The following is a 17,460-nucleotide window of genomic DNA, read 5'->3' on the forward strand; positions in this document are numbered from 1 at the left end:
TTTTACATGACGAAGAAACCCAGAAGAGGAGGAAGAGGAAAGGAAAGGATTCAGGAATGGCTCTTACTCAGGTAAAGTGATATTCTTGGTGGATTGTTGTGTGTTTCACTACTTTCTGAATTTCTGGGCATTGGCATTGCTGATCTTCTCTGACTCGGAAGCGTCCTGCCTTACGTGTTTGCTCACGCTCACCCATGCCTTGCCTCAGTCCCTCTCATCTCCACTGAGATTCCATCTCACTGTGACCCAGTGACATGACCTTTTGAAGAGGCTCCATTGGGCATGGTCCCGAGAAGGACTTCTCTCCCAGACATGGATTGGAGATGGGGTGTGGGCCCCCAAATGGCAGTGCTATTGGCAGCAGACATTGTTTAGGGGCCACATCTGGATGCACTGTCAGCTCTCTGTAGAAGAGGATTAGAGAAGCTGCTCATGGAAATGTGGTCATACTGTTATTTGTAGTGGCTATACTAATTTATATTTCCTGAAGAGTTCCCTTTTCCCTGCATACTCACCATTTATTTTTTATCTTTTTTAATAGTAGCCATTCTATCTGTGTTAAGATGATATCTCATTGTGATTTTGATTTGCATTTCCCTGATGATTAGTGATGTTGAGCATTTTTTCATGTACCTATTGGCCATTTGTATGTTTTCTTTTGAGAAAGCTCTATTCATGTCATTTGCCCACTTTTTAATGGAATTATTTCTGTTTTTACTGTTGAATTGTTTGAGTTCCTTGTACGTTCAGGATGTTAGTTTCTTGACAGATGCATAGTTTGCAAATATTTTCTCCCGTTGAACAATTTACCTTTTCACTCTGTTGATTGTTTCGTTTGCTGTGCAGAAGCTTTTTAGTTCATTTATAAAAATAGAATTTTATTTTTGTTTTTGTTTGTGCTTTAGAGGTCTTAGTCATAAAAATCTTTGCTTAGACCAATGTTCTAAAGGGTTTCCTTTGTGTTTTCTAGTGTTTTTATAGTTTAGGGTCTTATGTTGAAGCCTTTAATTCATCTTGAGTTGATTTTTGTGTATGGTGAGAGGTAGGGGTCCAGTTTCAATGTACTACATATGGATATGCAATTTCCCCAGCACCATTTATCAGAAAGTATGTCCTTTCCCCAACATATGTTCTTATCTAATTAAAGGGAGTCTGTCTCTCCCTTTAAATCTAATATTTGCGTTGTCTGTCTGGGTGCTCCAGTGTTGGGTGCATATACATTTACAATTATTATATCCTCCTGCTGAATTGATGTTTTTATCGTTATGTAATGACCTTCTCTGTCTCTTTTTACTGTTTTTGACTTAAAGTCTGTTTTATCAGATAGAGGTGTAGCTACTCCTGCTTGCTTTTCGTTTCTCTTTTCATGGTATATCCTTTTCCATCCCTTTACTTTCAGTCTATATGTGCCTTATAGTTGAGCTGAGTTTCTTTTAGGTAGCATAATAGTCATGTGTTTTATTCATTTAGCTGGTCTATATCTTTTAAGTGGAAAGTTTAATCTGTTTACATTCAAGGTTATTATTGATATATGAGGGCTTATTTCTGTCATTAATTGATTTTTCTTTGTTTTGTATATCCTTTGTTCCTTTCTTTCTCATTGTTTCTCATTATGATTTGGTGGTTTTCTGTAGTGATAGCATTTGAGTTTTTTTCTCTTCCTTATTTGTGTGTTTGCTCTGCCAGTGTGTTTTATACTTTCGTGTGTTTTCATGCTGGTTGATATCATCCTTTCATTGCCAGGTGTAGAACTCCCTTAAGCATTTCTTGTAGGGCCAGTCTAGTGGTGATGAATTCCCTCAGCTCTTGCTTGTCTGGAAAAGACTTTATTTCTTCTTCATTTATGAACGATAACTTTGATGTGTATGGGCTTTGATGTGTATAGTTTAAGTGGCTAGCAGGTTTTTTTTCTATCAGCACTTTTAATATATTATCCCACTCTTTCCTGTCCTATAAGTTTTTGCTGAGAAATCCACTGTTAGTCTGATGGGAGTTCCTTTGTAAGTGACTACATGCTTTTGTCTTGCCATTTTTAGAATTCTCCTTTAGTCCTTTTTTTTTTTTTTTTTTTTTTTGAGACAGAGTCTTGCTCTGTTGCCCGGGCTAGAGTGAGTGCCATGGCGTCAGCCTAGCTCACAGCAACCTCAAACTCCTGGGCTCAAGCAATCCTTCTGCCTCAGCCTCCCGAGTAGCTGGGACTACAGGCATGCGCCACCATGCCCGGCTCATTTTTTCTATATATATTTTTAGTTGTCCATATAATTTCTTTCTATTTTTAGTAGAGACGGGGTCTCGCTCTTGCTCAGGCTAGTCTCGAACTCCTGACCTCCAGCGATCCACCCGCCTCGGCCTCCCAGAGTGCTAGGATTACAGGCGTGAGCCACCACACCCGGCCCTCCTTTTGTCTTTTACTTTGACAGTTTGACTTTAATGTGCCATGGAGAAGACCTTTTTGGATTGTATAATATCTCTTTTGGAATCTCTGAGCTTTCTGTATCTGGATGTCTAAATCTTTTGCTAGACTTGAGAAGTTTTTAGGTATTATTTTGTTAAATAGGTTTTCTATCCCTTTTGTTTTCTCTTCAGCTTCTAAGACACCAAAACTTCAAATATTTTATGGTGAATTCAAATATTGAATTCAAATTTTTTTTTATGGTGTCCAATATGTCACATAAGCTGTGTTAATTCTTTTTTATTCTTTTTATTCCTTTTTGTCTGACTGGATTATTTAAAAAGACCTGTCTTCAAGTTCTGAAATTCTTTCATCTGCTTGATATAGTCTGTTGTTGAAGCTGTTGAATGTATTTTGTATTTTATTCAATGAATTTTTCACTTCTAGAATTTTTTTTGTTCTTTTTTTGTATCTATCTCTTTGGAAAATTTCTCATTTATATTCTGAGTTGTATTTTTGATTTATTTGTATTATTCTTCTGTATTTCCTTTTATTTCAAGGAGCTTCTTTAATATCATTATTTTGAATTCTTCTTCTAGTATTTTATAAATTTCTTTTTCCTTGGAATCTGTTGGTGGAGAATTATTGTATTCTTTTGAAGGTGTCATATTTTCTTCTTAGTGTTTCATGTGTCCTTACATTAATATGTGTACATCTGGTATAACAGTCACTTCTTCCATTTTTTTTGATTTGCTTTTGTCGGGGAGGGCTTTTCCCTAAAGGTGTACCTATGGTGTTTGTTGGGTAGGGTACTTAGGCCTTGATTCTGGTTGCGTGCAGTAGTGTTGTCTTTCTGTGATTTCTTTGACTGTAAACAGCGTCAGGGGTGTCTGATTTCCTCGGTGGCTTAGGGTGCCGTTAGTGGAGGGAGTGGTGAAGTTTTGCTGGAGATGGAGATGCCAGGTGGACCAGTTTTTTGGCCCTAATGTTGGTGGCAGCAGGCCAACTCTGCCTGTCCTTTTGCTCCGGGGTGAGTCCAGGTAGGCTGATTCTTCAGCCTCTGGGTGGTTTGCTCAGGTGCTGATAGTGGCGGTGGCGGGTTCTCAGGCTCCTGGGCAGCAGATGTGGCATGGGTGATAGCAGAAGCAGTGATAGGACAACCTTCTGGCTCCCAAGTAGTTCATGCTAGTGTCAGCGGTGGCTGTGACTGGCTGGGTGGACTAGTCCCCAAACCTGCAGGTGGCACATGCAGGTGGGTGCCAACTGTGGTAGTAGCAGCAGGTTGGATGGGCCCAACCTTAGGGCCCCAGGAGAAATTGGATGGCACACAACCATAGGCTTATGTGCCCATGGTGGTGGAATGAGCTGAGTGGTTCCCACACCCTTGGGCAAGTGGTCAAGCACTGTTGGGGTGGTGCCAGGCCAGGTGGGCCTGTCTTTGGGCCCAGCCCTGTGGTGGTGCATTCAGGCACTGGCTGCAGTAGGCAGGGACAAGGTGATCCCTGAGCCCCCAGCAGAATGCTTGGCTGGGGGGCAGCAGTGAGTGCTCTATAGCCTGCTTTGTGGGGAGTGTGGTGGGTGGCAGGGTGGTTGCTTTCAGTGGCAGCAAGCATAGGCAGGTGGCTGGGAAGCATGTGCTGTGGCCCCAGGTGGCGGCTGCAGGCAGTGTTGCCTGTCCTCAGGGCCCTTGTAGATACGCAGCAGCTCTGTTGCTGAGGGCTGCAAGGTCACTGCCAGAGACTGAAGCTTCAGTCCCAGCGCTGGAGGTGGAAGCCAGCAGTGATGGCAGCTGCAAGTGGGGTAGTCTGTCCTTGGGATATAATGACATGAGCAGTGGTTCTACTCCGAAGGGCCTGGGGTCATTGCCAGTGACCCGCTGTTTGGCCCAGATGGCAGTAGCCATCCACAGCTACATTTGGCTGCAGCGCTGGGCAGCCCCGGGCAGCCCCCTTTTCTTTAATTTAGAGGAAATGCGTCTAGAGTTTACTGCTGATCATAAGGTTTGGTTAAACATTCTATCCTAATACCAGGTTTTGTTTTTCAAAATTTTCCTTTGAGCCTGATTTGTAGTTATCCAATAATTTCTTCAACTTTCTACTGTTGCAATACATATTTTTTTCATTTTACTCTGTTAAATTGATGTATAATACTAATTTTTTTTTTTTTTTTTTTGAGACAGGATTTCCCTCTTGTCCAGGCTAGAGTGCAGTGGCATCATCATAGCTCACTGCAACCTCAAACCCCTGGGCTCAAGCAGTCTTCCTACCTCAGTCTCCCAGGTAGCTGGAATTATAGGTGCATGCCACCACACCCAGCTCATTTTTAAATTTTTTATAGAGACAGGGTCTTGCTATGTTGCTCAAGTTGGTCTCAACTCCTGGCCTCAAGTGATCCCCCTGCCTCGGCCTCCCAAAGTGTTAGGATTACAGATGAGAGGCACTGCTCTTGGTCTATATGTTTAATCTTATACCATGGTTTTGTGGATTGAACTAATAGACTCCATAGGGCTCTTGTTAAGTATGAGTTGTACATTTTTGTTGTCCCAAACATGCTGACATGAGCCTGAGCAAAATGGTGAAAAAAATCATCAAAATATACAAGGGCTGTCCACAAAGTATCCAGCCATGTAACCTTTCCCTTTATATTAACAATGGCTGGATATACAAAGATAGCCCTTGTATGTCGTTGAGAGACAGTTTCTCTTATTTACGGGATGTACAAACCCATGGTTTATTGTTTCTTTGTTTGTTTTTAGAGATAGGGTCTTGCTCTGTTGTCCATGCTATAGTACATTGGTGTGATCATAGCTCGCTGCAGACTTGAACCTCTGGGTTCAAGCAGTCCTCCCACCCTGGCCTGCCAAAGTGTTGAGATTACAGGCCTGAGCAACCAAGCCCAGTCTTGTGTTTTGTTTGTTTGTTAGGTTTGGTTTGGTTTGGTTTGGTTTTTTGGCTGTTTAAGTGAGACAGTGGGAGTGGAGAAGGAGCAAAGAAATCTGTAACTGTAAATTGTGATCAATTTCTTGTAAATACCACTGCACTCAGACTAGCTAGCAAATTATTTTTACGAAAGATACATCATCATTTGAAATGTTTTATATTTTGTAACAGTTGTAATTATATTAATATCTTAAAGATTTTCCATGGTTTTAGATTTGTTCTACACTATCACGTTAATGAGGTAACAGTAGTAAGAATAGTGACATATTAAGTGCATAACTGTGTGTGTATACAGTGACCTGTTATGATGTTCCATATTCTTATCCTTGAATTTCTTTCACATTTTCTCCATTACATAAACCTCTGTCAATTTACATTTCATGCTGTCTCTGTTACTTAAATGGTTGTTCCTTTATGTTCAATTCTAAGTGCCAGACACCTGGGTGCAGGTGCTGGCTCTATCATTTTTAGCTCTTTGATCTGTGGCAAGTTTCTTAGAGTATCTGTGACACAGTTGTCTCCTCAATGAGATGGGAACAGATCATTCTATCACAGGCTCTTATTATACAAATTAGGACATGTAAAGCATTTACAGTAGTGCTTAGCACATGAGAAGTGTTCAAAAACTTCAGTCATTGCTATTGCCCTCGTCATCACAGATTTTACATCCTTACCTTTTTTTCTTTAAAGCCACCATGGCCTTTGTCATTTCTGAAGACACGTATTCTAGCTCACCTAAATACCAAATATTACTTGGTATGTTGAATGTAATATCTAACACTTCGATAGAGATATAGCCCTGTGTTGACTTGTTATTTGTATATTTCTTATATTCTCCACAAAAATGACAAAGCCACACTGATATAGAAGATATAATCTCTTTTGGGAAAATGTAATAAAACAATTAAGGAGAGATATGTGCTCAAAAATACCTTAATGTGAATTTTTCAGAACATTTCAGTCAAATCTGTACTTAAAATTTGCTTCTCTCTTCATTTTCTGTGAAGATGACAAGTCCCTCCATAACCCCTCAGTAAAATGTGTTTTTCATTTTAGGGACAGTTGACATTCAGGGATGTGGCCATAGAATTCTCTAAAGAGGAGTGGAAGTGCCTGGACCCTGCTCAGAGGGCTTTATACAGGGACGTGATGTTGGAGAACTACAGGAACCTGGTCTCCCTGGGTGAGGATACCTTTATTCCTGAAGTTGGGTCTGCCCCTGGTATCTTAGCATTTTCCCTTGGGTGCCTCTTGGGAGTCCCTACATTGCTTGACTAAGATTGAAGTCCTTTTGAACTAGAAACAAAGGCTTCCTCTGAGGCATTTAAATTTGTTCTACACTATCCCCTTTCTTCAGTTGTTCTGCCCCCTTTAGGATATGCCAGTTGTAGATCCACACCTAAAGTATGCATAAAACCTTATGCCAGACTTTTAAATTATCTAGTTCCTTGCTTTTTTACCTGTGCTTTCATTTCAGTAGTTCTTAGAAGAGGGTAGATGTCTACATGTTTGGATGTAAAAAAAACTTTGATTTTGTTGTCTTATGTTTGTGTGATTTTGCTTCTGGTAATTGCATTTGATGTACATAGTTTTAGGTCATGTCTTTTTTTTCTGCTGTGATAACCCACCTCGAGGTTGTGTTCTTGTGAACTCTTTTATGGGATGAGTTTACATGAAAACAGAATATTCTTGAAGGAGAACACTTTGAATAATATGTTTGAATATGATCCTGCTACATACAGAGATGCCTCTTGAAGCCCTGAGCAGAATTGTCAGCATGTCCCAGGATGCTGAGATGGAACATATCAGGAGAGCCTGAGTGATAAGTGTTTCCCGTTGTCTTTCTGGTTTTTGAGGAGTATCACAAAAGTGTCCCTCAAGGGCACTGTGACAATGTTGATCACACATAGCAATGACCATCTCCTCTGAGCTAGCAGTCAGTGTTGGGTTGTTGCCTAAGGAGAACATTGTTCAAGCTCACAGTCGCATATGTATGAGGCTCTTGGCTAAACTATTGTTCATGCCACATTTTTTGTCCCCTGTGTCATTGTTCATTCTCATCAGCTAACCTTTGTTCAAACCTGTGTACAGTTTGTTTCAAGTTCAAACGTACAACAAATACGGTTTTAACACATCTTGCGGAGGCAGCTTGTGAAGTTGAATGATGGCTCTGTTTTTAAAGTCCACTTCATTTGTTTAAGCCGCTGCTACTTTCCTCTTGTACACTTCCATGTGGTATAAATGAACTTATTTTTTATTCATTTAATCATCAGTTCTATATTTTTTATGATATTCTTAGTATTTGTTTTGTAACTGGATTGCAAGGAGTGTTGTGTCAGGAAATGGCCATTTATTTGTGTATTTTTGAAAAAGTTTTCCTTCTGTGGGTAGGGTACATATCCGGAGGAATTTCTCTAATACACACACAAACTCCGGAAGTTACTGAACAAGTAGTATTAATTGGTTTTTTTACTTCTATATCGCTTAACTTAATACCTACTATTAGAGTATACTTTTGTCAGTTACACTTATTACTATTTTTAAATTGAGAATTTTTGGTATCTGGAGAATATACATTTTTTAAATTAAGTTACTGTCAAATCCCAGAAATAACATTAAATTGACTTGTCATAATTTGTCACTTATGACACATTGCTTTTTTATAGTATATTTTTAGCTTTTTAAACATAACTTACTTAACTTTATTTAAATTTCAAATATCTCCTAGTATTTTATAGGAAACTTAGCCTATTTCTTGCACTTCATGGACTTTTCCACCATTGTTTATATCACTCATATTTTCTTCACAATTTTTGAAGTTCTAGAAATTGCATTCTTCAGTTAACACACGGAGACTAATTGTGTTCCTTGTAGTTCTGTCTATAAGAATTTTATATGAAGTTTATCTGTTCCTTGTTCACCCACCTCCTGGTGCTGACCTGTTTGTTGTTCTCTGGCTTTTATCTGCTGCTTATGTTGCTGACCACCTGAGTGTCAGCCTACCCCATGGGTTTCCACGCCACAGTGAAAAATAGATCTGAAGTTTGTTGCTACTACGAGCGCCTTTTAGTATGAGCCATTCTCCACAAAGGGTCATTTACTTATTTTTTTCATAAGGTTACCTGTGTTCTCCTAGTGATAATTACAAAGTCAAATTTATTAATTTTGTATAAGTGCACATTGATTTTTATTCATTCATACTAACAACTATGTATCTACTAATATATACAGTAGTAGTACCCTTGACCCCATGTTTCATTTTTTAAAATTTTGTCATGTAACTTTTAGAATATTTTACATTGTCTGAGCTTAGCAGAGGCAAAATATACCGTATTTTCTTGTTATTTGCATTTAGATTCAATTCATTGTCCTGGGTATTTAAACTCCACCTTTCCCCCCCTAATTCCCTCTTTCTCCAGCCCTTGGAAACTACCATTCCACTTTCTGTTTTATTATACTACTTTATTTTTTTAATTAATTTATTTTTTTAAGAGACAGGGTTTCTCTCTGTCACCCAGGCTACAGTGGCAGAGAGAAGCATGTCTTTTGCATGTGGATAATTTCTCAGCACCATTTGTTGCATTGTTTGTCCTTTTCCCGTTAGATGGTCTTGGCACCCTTGTTGAACATCATTGATGATGTGTGAAGGTTTGTTTCTGGCCTCTCCATTCTATTTCATTGGTTGATACATCTCTGTCTATATGTCATTACAGTAGTGTTTTGATCGTAGTATCTTTGTAATAAATATTGAAATTATGTAATGTAAGACCTCCATTTTCATTCTTTTTCAAGTTTGTTTTGCTATTCGGGGTGCCAGATGATCCCATGTGAATTTTAGACTTTTAGTGTGAATTTAGCTGTTTCTACAAAAACTGCCCTTGACATTTTGTAGGATTGTCACTGAATCTGTAGATCACTTGGGGCATTATTGACATCTTCACAATGTCAAGTGTTCTAATCCATGAAGATAGATATCTTTCCATTTATTTGTATCTTTTTAAATTTTTTTCAACAGTGTTTTGCAGTTCTCAGTGTACAGACCTTTTTATGCTTATTCTTATAACTTTTTAATTTTGATTTTATGTATTTATTTATTTATTCATTTATTTATTTATTTTTGAGACAGGGTCTTGCTCTGTTGCCCAGGCTAAAGTGCAGTGGTGCAATCACAGCTCACCACAACCTCAAACTCCTGGGCTCAAGCAGTCCTCCTGCCTCAGCCTCCTGATTAGCTGGGACTATAGACTTTATTGACTGGCTTCACGCAGGACAACACCTTCACTAGTCAGCCCTGTATAAGGCTCTAGGACCTCTCAGTTCTTTTCTGGGATTTTATCTTCCCTGGCCTGGTATATGTGCTTTTACTCCAGTATATGTGGCTGCTTATAAAGTATTTATTTTTTTCTAAAAGAACTATCCCTTCTTCTCCTAGGTCTTCAATGTCTGTGGTATTTCTCTACTCAAAATCTCTCGCTGCCATCCCCACCCCAACCTTTCTGGCACTGCAGAATCTGTGCTGCTCTAACACACTGCAGAACCTGCTTGTAATTTCAGTAGCCTCCAATCTGACATACAAATATGCCACTGTTCCTTTCAGTAATCAAAGTCAGACAAGACAAAATCCAGTCCTTTGTGCAGATGCCAGACAAGCCAGAATGATGAATGCAAATTCTACTCTTTTCTTCCATCCCAAGAAGGAAATAGGGAGGAAGACACGAATACTGTGCTGGGGAGGAGATGGGGCAAAGATGAACAAATTTCCACACTTTCCTACACTTTCTGGGTCAGTTTTGTATTGATTAGGTGCTCATTGGGCACTGAGTTTCTGTACTGGTTCTAGACTCTTCCCAAAGGTATTTTGGATCATACATTGTTGTTAAGTCGGTGTCTCCATGGAGGAATGAGGGCCTGGCATTTGCTAGTCTGCCTTCTTGCGGATATCACTCTTCATGTCTCTTTTTATTTTGAAGATTATCTTAACAAGTCTGTTGATGTGATTTCAAAATACAGGAGCCAGCAAAAGAGACACTATTATTTTATACAACAAACAAGGAGACTTACCCTAAAAATTTTAATATGTAAAAATAGTTTCATTTCTTTTTTTAAACACATAATATTTTGATTAATGAATTGTTTTAGTTTTTTTTTCGCTAATGTGATCAAGCTTATGCCTTGGCAACAGCCTCCTGCTGGCTTTGTTTCCTTAAACATCTCTGCCTATCCAGCCAGGGGATCATCATTCTGCCCCCATGGTTTCCTACATTGCTGTACCCTTGATAAAGTTTCATTGTATCTCTGTGTGGACAGAACGACTTCATTCAACTTAATTTCTTGGCCATTTCCAGGTGATTTTTTTTTTTTCCATGTCCTCCTAAAAATATTCATGCACAAGGAATCTTTATGTAGGATTTTGTTAAACATATGGGCAGAAATAGAACTCATGGGACATTCAGTTTGGTGCATGATATGTGAAATAGCAAATATTTAAGAGATGTAAAACTGCTTTCTTCCCACATCATCATACTGTCTCCCTTTTCAATCCCTTCTTGTCCCACACCTGTAGTATAATTGCCAGATTATGCATGGATCAGTGTTTCTTTCCTTCCAAGGTCAGAATTTGAACTATTCTAGTACAGTTATATGACGGCTGTCCGGAAAGTATCCAGCCATTGTTAATACTGTTGTTCATTTAATATCATTTTTCATATTACATGGCTGGATACTTTCCGGATAGTCCTCGTATTCCCAGATTTGCATGCACAAAGTTTATTCCTACATGCCTATTATTTCCTGCCCTCTACTCTTGCCCTGGCTCCATCTTGACCTTTCAACACATGGTACCTTGATATAGATGGAATATACTGTAAATTCCTAGCATATTAATTTTATTTTATTTATTTATTTATTTGAGACAGAATCTCGTGCTCTTGCCAGGGCTAGAGTGCCGTGGCGTCAGCCTAACTCACAGCAACCTCAAACTCCTGGGCTCAAGCAATCCTCCTGCCTCAGCCTCCCGGGTAGCTGGGACTACAGGCACGCACCACTATGCCTGGCTAACTTTTTCTATTTTTAATTGTTTGGCTAATTTCTTTCTACAAGACAGGATCTTGCTCTTGCTCAGGCTGGTCTCTAACTCCTGAGCTCAAGCGATCCTCCCACCTCGGCCTCCCAGAATGCTGGGATTACAGGCATGAGCCACCGCATCCGGCCCTAGCATATTAATTTTGTACTCCTGAACTCCCCAATTTCCACAGGACACCCTCTCCTCCCACAGTGTTCTCCCTGTGTAAGGCAAGATGTTACTCATCCACTTAACAATGTCAGGATGCTTCCTTAATCAGTATGTATGGAGGGTGATGACTCAGCTATCAATACAATGAGGGATGGCTGAGTAGCACTATTAGCAACACAGCTTAGCTCTTGTATCGGCCTTGTATTTCTTTATATGCTTAAGGTATTTGCTGTGACCAGTTATTCTCTATACTGCGTGGGTGAACAGTTGTGTGTAAGAACGTGTATGATCTTGCAGGCCCAGGATCAAATCCTCTCACTGTCAATTGCTTTCTATGCAACTTGGGGTTAAATACATGAACACTGTGGGCCCGCTCTCTTTATTTGAAAAATAATGATAATTTACCTGGAAGTTTTCAACACAAGTTAGTGTTGTGTAAAGGCTTAGAATATTGCATGTTTTATAGTAAAGTCTCAAAAGTTCCTCTGTTTCATGATTTATCAACTTTACAATGAGATGGTCCTTCCCCTGTCTTATTTAACTCATTGTACCATAAGAAATACCATAGACTGGGAGGAATAAACCACAGAAATTTATTTCTCATAGACCTGGAGACTGAGAAGTCCAGATTAAGATCAGTGCCAGACAAATTGGTTCCTGGTGAGAGTCCTCCTCCTGGTTTACCCCAGCCATCTTCTGACTGCCCCACATAGCAGGAAGAATGACAGGAAACAAGCTATTATGTCTCTTCTTTTAAGGGCATTTATTCTGCTTATGAATAGTCCACCCTCATGCAGGCTGCACCTGCCATAACATCCCTTTGAGGAATAGGACCTTAGTGTATGAATTTTGGCTGGCATATTCAGACCATAGAGGCTGCATTATATTTTGTATGTTTTTATTTTTCTGTTATGTTCTAAACAATATGTTCTTTCATCTCAGTTAATTTTCTAAGTACAAACTCTATTATATATATTTTGTGGCTGATTATTAAAAGGCAATACATTATTAACCTGTTATTAAAGGACAATACATGTATAGGGAATTGTTCTATTGACTGTTACATAACTGCGTGTGAAATCATAATTGTGATTTCTCACGTTGTTACCTAATTCTTATTCTCTGTAATGCTATGCATTTACCTGGCCTTGTGCATCAAAAGTCAGTGATCTTTTTTTTTTTTTTAAGTCAGTGATCTTAACATATATTCCAGTTCTCATATCATGTGCTGCTTCTGAAATACTAGTTCCTGCTTTTTTGTTAAGAGGGAAGTGTTTAGAATTTCACAGACTATAACTTTGTATAAATACGGTTATTAATTATTTGCTTCCTGGTTTTATGATGGACTACTGTGTTTTATTAATTAGTTTTTATTAAGATTTACAGATGATGGTTTTCCAGTAGGTTTTATACAATATAACTGACGTGCATCAATCATTAATGTCACAAAATGCCTTGTCTATATCGGTATAGTTTTATAACAGGTATTCCAAAAAATATGATACGTTTTAACTTTTATTAACTTTTTTCTTATTTTCTCAGTGCTATTATTGTTTTATAATTCAAAATTACCATTTATTTAGATTAGTCATTGCATAAGTTTATTGTGGCTTATTTACCGTTATAGTATATAGTGCAGTACTTTAGCATTTATACATACAGTGTAAATAAGCTATAATTATGTACAATCTAATTTTTTTTCTTTTCAGTAATGAGACAACCATATGTTTTCCAAATGTAGTTCTGTTACCAATTGGTGTGTACTTTGGACTCAAGGTGGAAAAATATTAATACTCCTCTCAAGACGAGCATAGGTTTGTGCAATATGAGTGTTTTGGTCATAGGATGTTTGAAACTAGGCTTTCCTAAAATTCATTTGAATTGTGTGTAATCACCCTTTTTTATTAAAGAATCTTATTCTTATTGTCCTAAAAATTGAAGATCATTATTGGGAAGTTTTATAACTGTGTCCAATATTAAGTATGACTTTTTATATAATACTGTTTTTTAATATGAAATATTTATTTACCATCTATAATTAATCAGAAACCTGTGGTTCTTTATATCTTGTAGATTTCTCTCCTAAAAGTGTGATCAAGGAATTACCCCCAATAGGGAACAGCTATACAGGCAAAATATTCCACACAGTAACATTGGAAAGACATGAAAACCATGACATCGAAGATTTTTGCTTCAGGGAAATTCAGAAAAATATACATGACTTTGAGTGTCAGTGGAAAGATGATGAAGGAGATTACAACACAGAGCCCATGACCCAAAAAGAAAATCTTAGTAGAAGAGGCCAACATAATAGAAGAGATGCAGGAAATAAACCTATTAAAAATCAGCTTGGATTATGCTTTCAGGCACTTCCATCTAAACTGCAGCTATTTCAAGTTGATGGGAATATTTATGACTGTAATCAAGTTGAGAAGTCTATCAGTAATGGTTCCTTAGTTTCACTACCACAAAGAAATCCTTCTAATATTAAAACCCATATTTTTAAAAAATATGGGACTGATTTCATCAATCCTTCATTACTCACACAAGAACAGAAATCATGCATTAGGGAAAAACCTTACCAGTGTAATGAGTGTGGCAAAGCCTTTAATCACGGTTCACACCTCATGGTACATAAGTTAATCCATTCCAGAGAGAAACAATATAACTGTGATATCTGTGGCAAAGTCTTTAGTCAAAAATCAAACCTTGCACGTCATCAGAGAGTTCATACTGGAGAGAAACCATACAAATGTAATGAATGTGACAAGGTTTTCAGTCGCAATTCTTGCCTTGCACTACATCGGAGAATTCATACTGGAGAGAAACCTTACAAATGTAATGAGTGTGGCAGAGTCTTCAGTCGCAATTCATGCCTTGTGCTACATCAGAGAATCCATATTGGAGAGAAACCTTACAAATGTAATGAGTGTGGCAAAGCCTTTAGTGTGCGCTCAACACTTATGAACCATCAGGTAATCCACAGTGGAGAGAAACCTTACAAATGTATTGAGTGTGGCAAGCTCTTCAGTCAGACTTCAAGCCTTGCAATTCATCAAAGAATTCATACTGGAGAGAAACCTTACAAATGTAATGAATGTGGCAAAGTCTTTAGTCAAACTTCAAGCCTTGCAAGGCACTGGAGAATTCATACTGGAGAAAAACCTTACAAATGCAATGAATGTGGTAAGGTCTTCAGTTACAATTCACACCTTGCAAGTCATCGAAGAATTCATACTGGAGAGAAACCTTACAAGTGTAATGAGTGCGGCAAAGCCTTTAGTGTGCATTCAAACTTAACTACCCATCAGGTAATCCATACTGGAGAAAAACCTTACAAATGTAATGAGTGTGGCAAAGCCTTTAGTGTACATTCAAGCCTAACTACGCATCAGGTGATCCATACTGGAGAAAAACCTTACAAATGTAATGAGTGTGGCAAATCCTTTAATGTGCGCCCAAACCTTGCTAGACATCAGATAATCCATACTGGGAAAAAACCTTTCACATGTAATGATTGTGGCAAATCCTTCAGTGTGCGCCCAAATCTCATTCGGCATCAAATGATTCATACTAGAGAGAAACCTTACAAAAGTGATAAATATGACAAGATCTCCATTCAAAGTTCAAATCTTGCAAGTCATCAAAGAATTCATACTGGGGAGAAATCTCACAAATGTAATGACTGTGGCAAGATCTTCAGTCATAATTCACTCCTCGCACATCATCAGAGAATTCATTCCTGAGAGAATCCTTACAAATGCAAAGAGTATAGCAAACCATCATGAGTTTAAGCATTAATTGTCAACAAAGAGCCCATACTAGAGTGAAATTATATAAATGTAATGTACAGGCAGGGGCTTTACTTAGGCCTCAAAACTCACTAGACATCAAAATATACATATGTGATAAAAAAGACATATGTAACATGCATGCCTAAGCTAAGAGCCAAGTATCAAAACTGTATAACATCTTTTATGGTGGTGTCTAAGAAATAATAGTATGGAAGGGCTCACTTCATTAGATGAGGATCATTTCTATCCAAGTTCTTTAAAGAAGAAGGACTCTGCCTTTGACAATTAATTAGAGAGCATGGAGTAACGGCAGAGAATAACATAACACTAGGATGTTGGTCATCATACTGATTGAGTTTGGGGTGCTCTTCCTCCAACAGGAGGGCACTGTGAGTTGCAAGAAAGAAATGTTCTACCAATTGACCATGAAATAAGCAAGTCAAGACCATAGGACACTGGGGTTAGTAGGTTATTAGTGACTAATTATGTGGTAGAAATACTGCAGGGGAAATGATGGCCACCTTCTTCATTGAATGGCAACAGCTGTTGTATAACAAAGATTATTTTACTACAATAGGACTTTATTGAGTAGGATTCACATATAACTGCTGGCATTACATTTTGCTGCTGTTTTATTCCCAATGTATCATAGATCTTGTGATAATAAAATTTTACCTTTTTTCATAACTATGAATGAATCACGTTCTTTCTACCAACATAGTTTCATCCCACTTCAGTAGGGTACTTCATAACAGACAATAACAATGCCCTAAGGCTCTTTATATTGAAAAGTGTAAAATAGTTTTTTTCTTGGAGGAATCATACAACATACAATGTTGGGAATGTATACTCATAGAATGCACTTGAGTTACTCTCTCTACACTCTCTCTACACTCTGCCCTGGGATACTTATATGGGTATAATGAAAATCTAATAGAAGTGCAATTTCAGACTCTTATTCCCTAAAACCTGCATTGCTGTTCATGAACGTGCACTATTACTAATATTATATTTACATAGCCTGTTTCTTGTGTGCCAAATAAGACCCATGGCATGAAGCTTGATTTACATGAAGAGAAAATACAAACATAGTAACAATATGAAAAAAATTAAGAAATTAAAATGCAAGGAATAAGGATAAAAAACGTTTTGTCTTTGCAGCGCTCAGTGACATAATTTAAAAATATTAATGTTCATGAATTTCCTCTTAAGAATAAATAACACACAATGGAAATTTTGTTTTGTTAGATAAACTTCATATATTCACCCTCAAAACACACAATGGAAATTTTGTTTTGTTAGATAAACTTCATATATTCACCCTCAAAACACTTCGTGAGTTGAACTTTTGACCACTCCACTGGAACTTGATTGAAGTCCACCTAAAAGTTCAGTTTGGATCTTGAGAATGATGATGTCCTACATGGAAGTGTTATGAGAATGTTTATTGCGTAATGAGGCTTTTTTTTTTTTTTTTTTTTTTTTTTTTTTTTTGAGACAGAGTCTCACTCTGTTGCCCAGGCTAGAGTGAGTGCCGTGGCGTCAGCCTAGCTCACAGCAACCTCAAACTCCTGAGTTCAAGCGATCCTCCTGTCTCAGCCTCCCGAGTAGCTGGGACTACAGGCATGCACCACCATGCCCAGCTAATTTTTTCTATATATATTTTTAGCTGTCCATATAATTTCTTTCTATTTTTAGTAGAGGTGGGGTCTCGCTCTTGCTCAGGCTGGTCTCCAACTCCTGAGCTCAAACGATCCGCCCACCTCGGCCTCCCAGAGTGCTAGGATTACAGGCGTGAGCCACCGCGCCCGGCCGCGTAATGAGGCTTTTTAGGGAAAGCTGTATAGACCTCCCCTGCTGGTCCAGAAATGTCTTGAGAGACCCGGGAGAGGCAGCTGGGCCTCGGTGTTAACAATCGGTGAAGGTACCGGCGTGTCGCAGGCCCAGCGTGGGTGCTGCAGGCCTGCGTGCGTGCGCATGTACCTACGTACGTGCCTTCGTATGATACGCGCAATAATTAATGACCTCTAACGTCTGCCACCGGTCGAGGTCTCACCTGAGGAAGCGGCAGCCACTTCTCAGCCCCGACACGGGTAGGGTGTC

General features: G+C 38.6%; 1 protein-coding gene across 1 annotated transcript; it reads left to right on the forward strand.

The window, feature by feature from the left end:
- Nucleotides 1-5: 5 nt before the first annotated feature.
- LOC138374239 (zinc finger protein 415-like) lies at nucleotides 6-15,309 on the forward strand. Its single transcript, XM_069456949.1, has 3 exons — nucleotides 6-71; nucleotides 6,388-6,514; nucleotides 13,637-15,309. Exons 1-3 carry the CDS (start codon nucleotides 57-59, stop codon nucleotides 15,307-15,309), a joined length of 1,815 nt encoding a protein of 604 aa, XP_069313050.1. The 5' UTR covers nucleotides 6-56.
- The last annotated feature ends 2,151 nt before the right edge of the window (nucleotides 15,310-17,460 follow it).

This window comes from Eulemur rufifrons, chromosome 24, assembly GCF_041146395.1.
Source record: "Eulemur rufifrons isolate Redbay chromosome 24, OSU_ERuf_1, whole genome shotgun sequence".
Lineage (NCBI taxonomy): Eukaryota > Metazoa > Chordata > Mammalia > Primates > Lemuridae > Eulemur > Eulemur rufifrons.

Excerpts from the sequence above, each read along its gene's own strand:
- LOC138374239 (XM_069456949.1), top strand. Across the intron at positions 6,515-13,636 it reads CAGGAACCTGGTCTCCCTGG|ATTTCTCTCCTAAAAGTGTG; the intron begins GTGAGGATACCT and ends TATATCTTGTAG.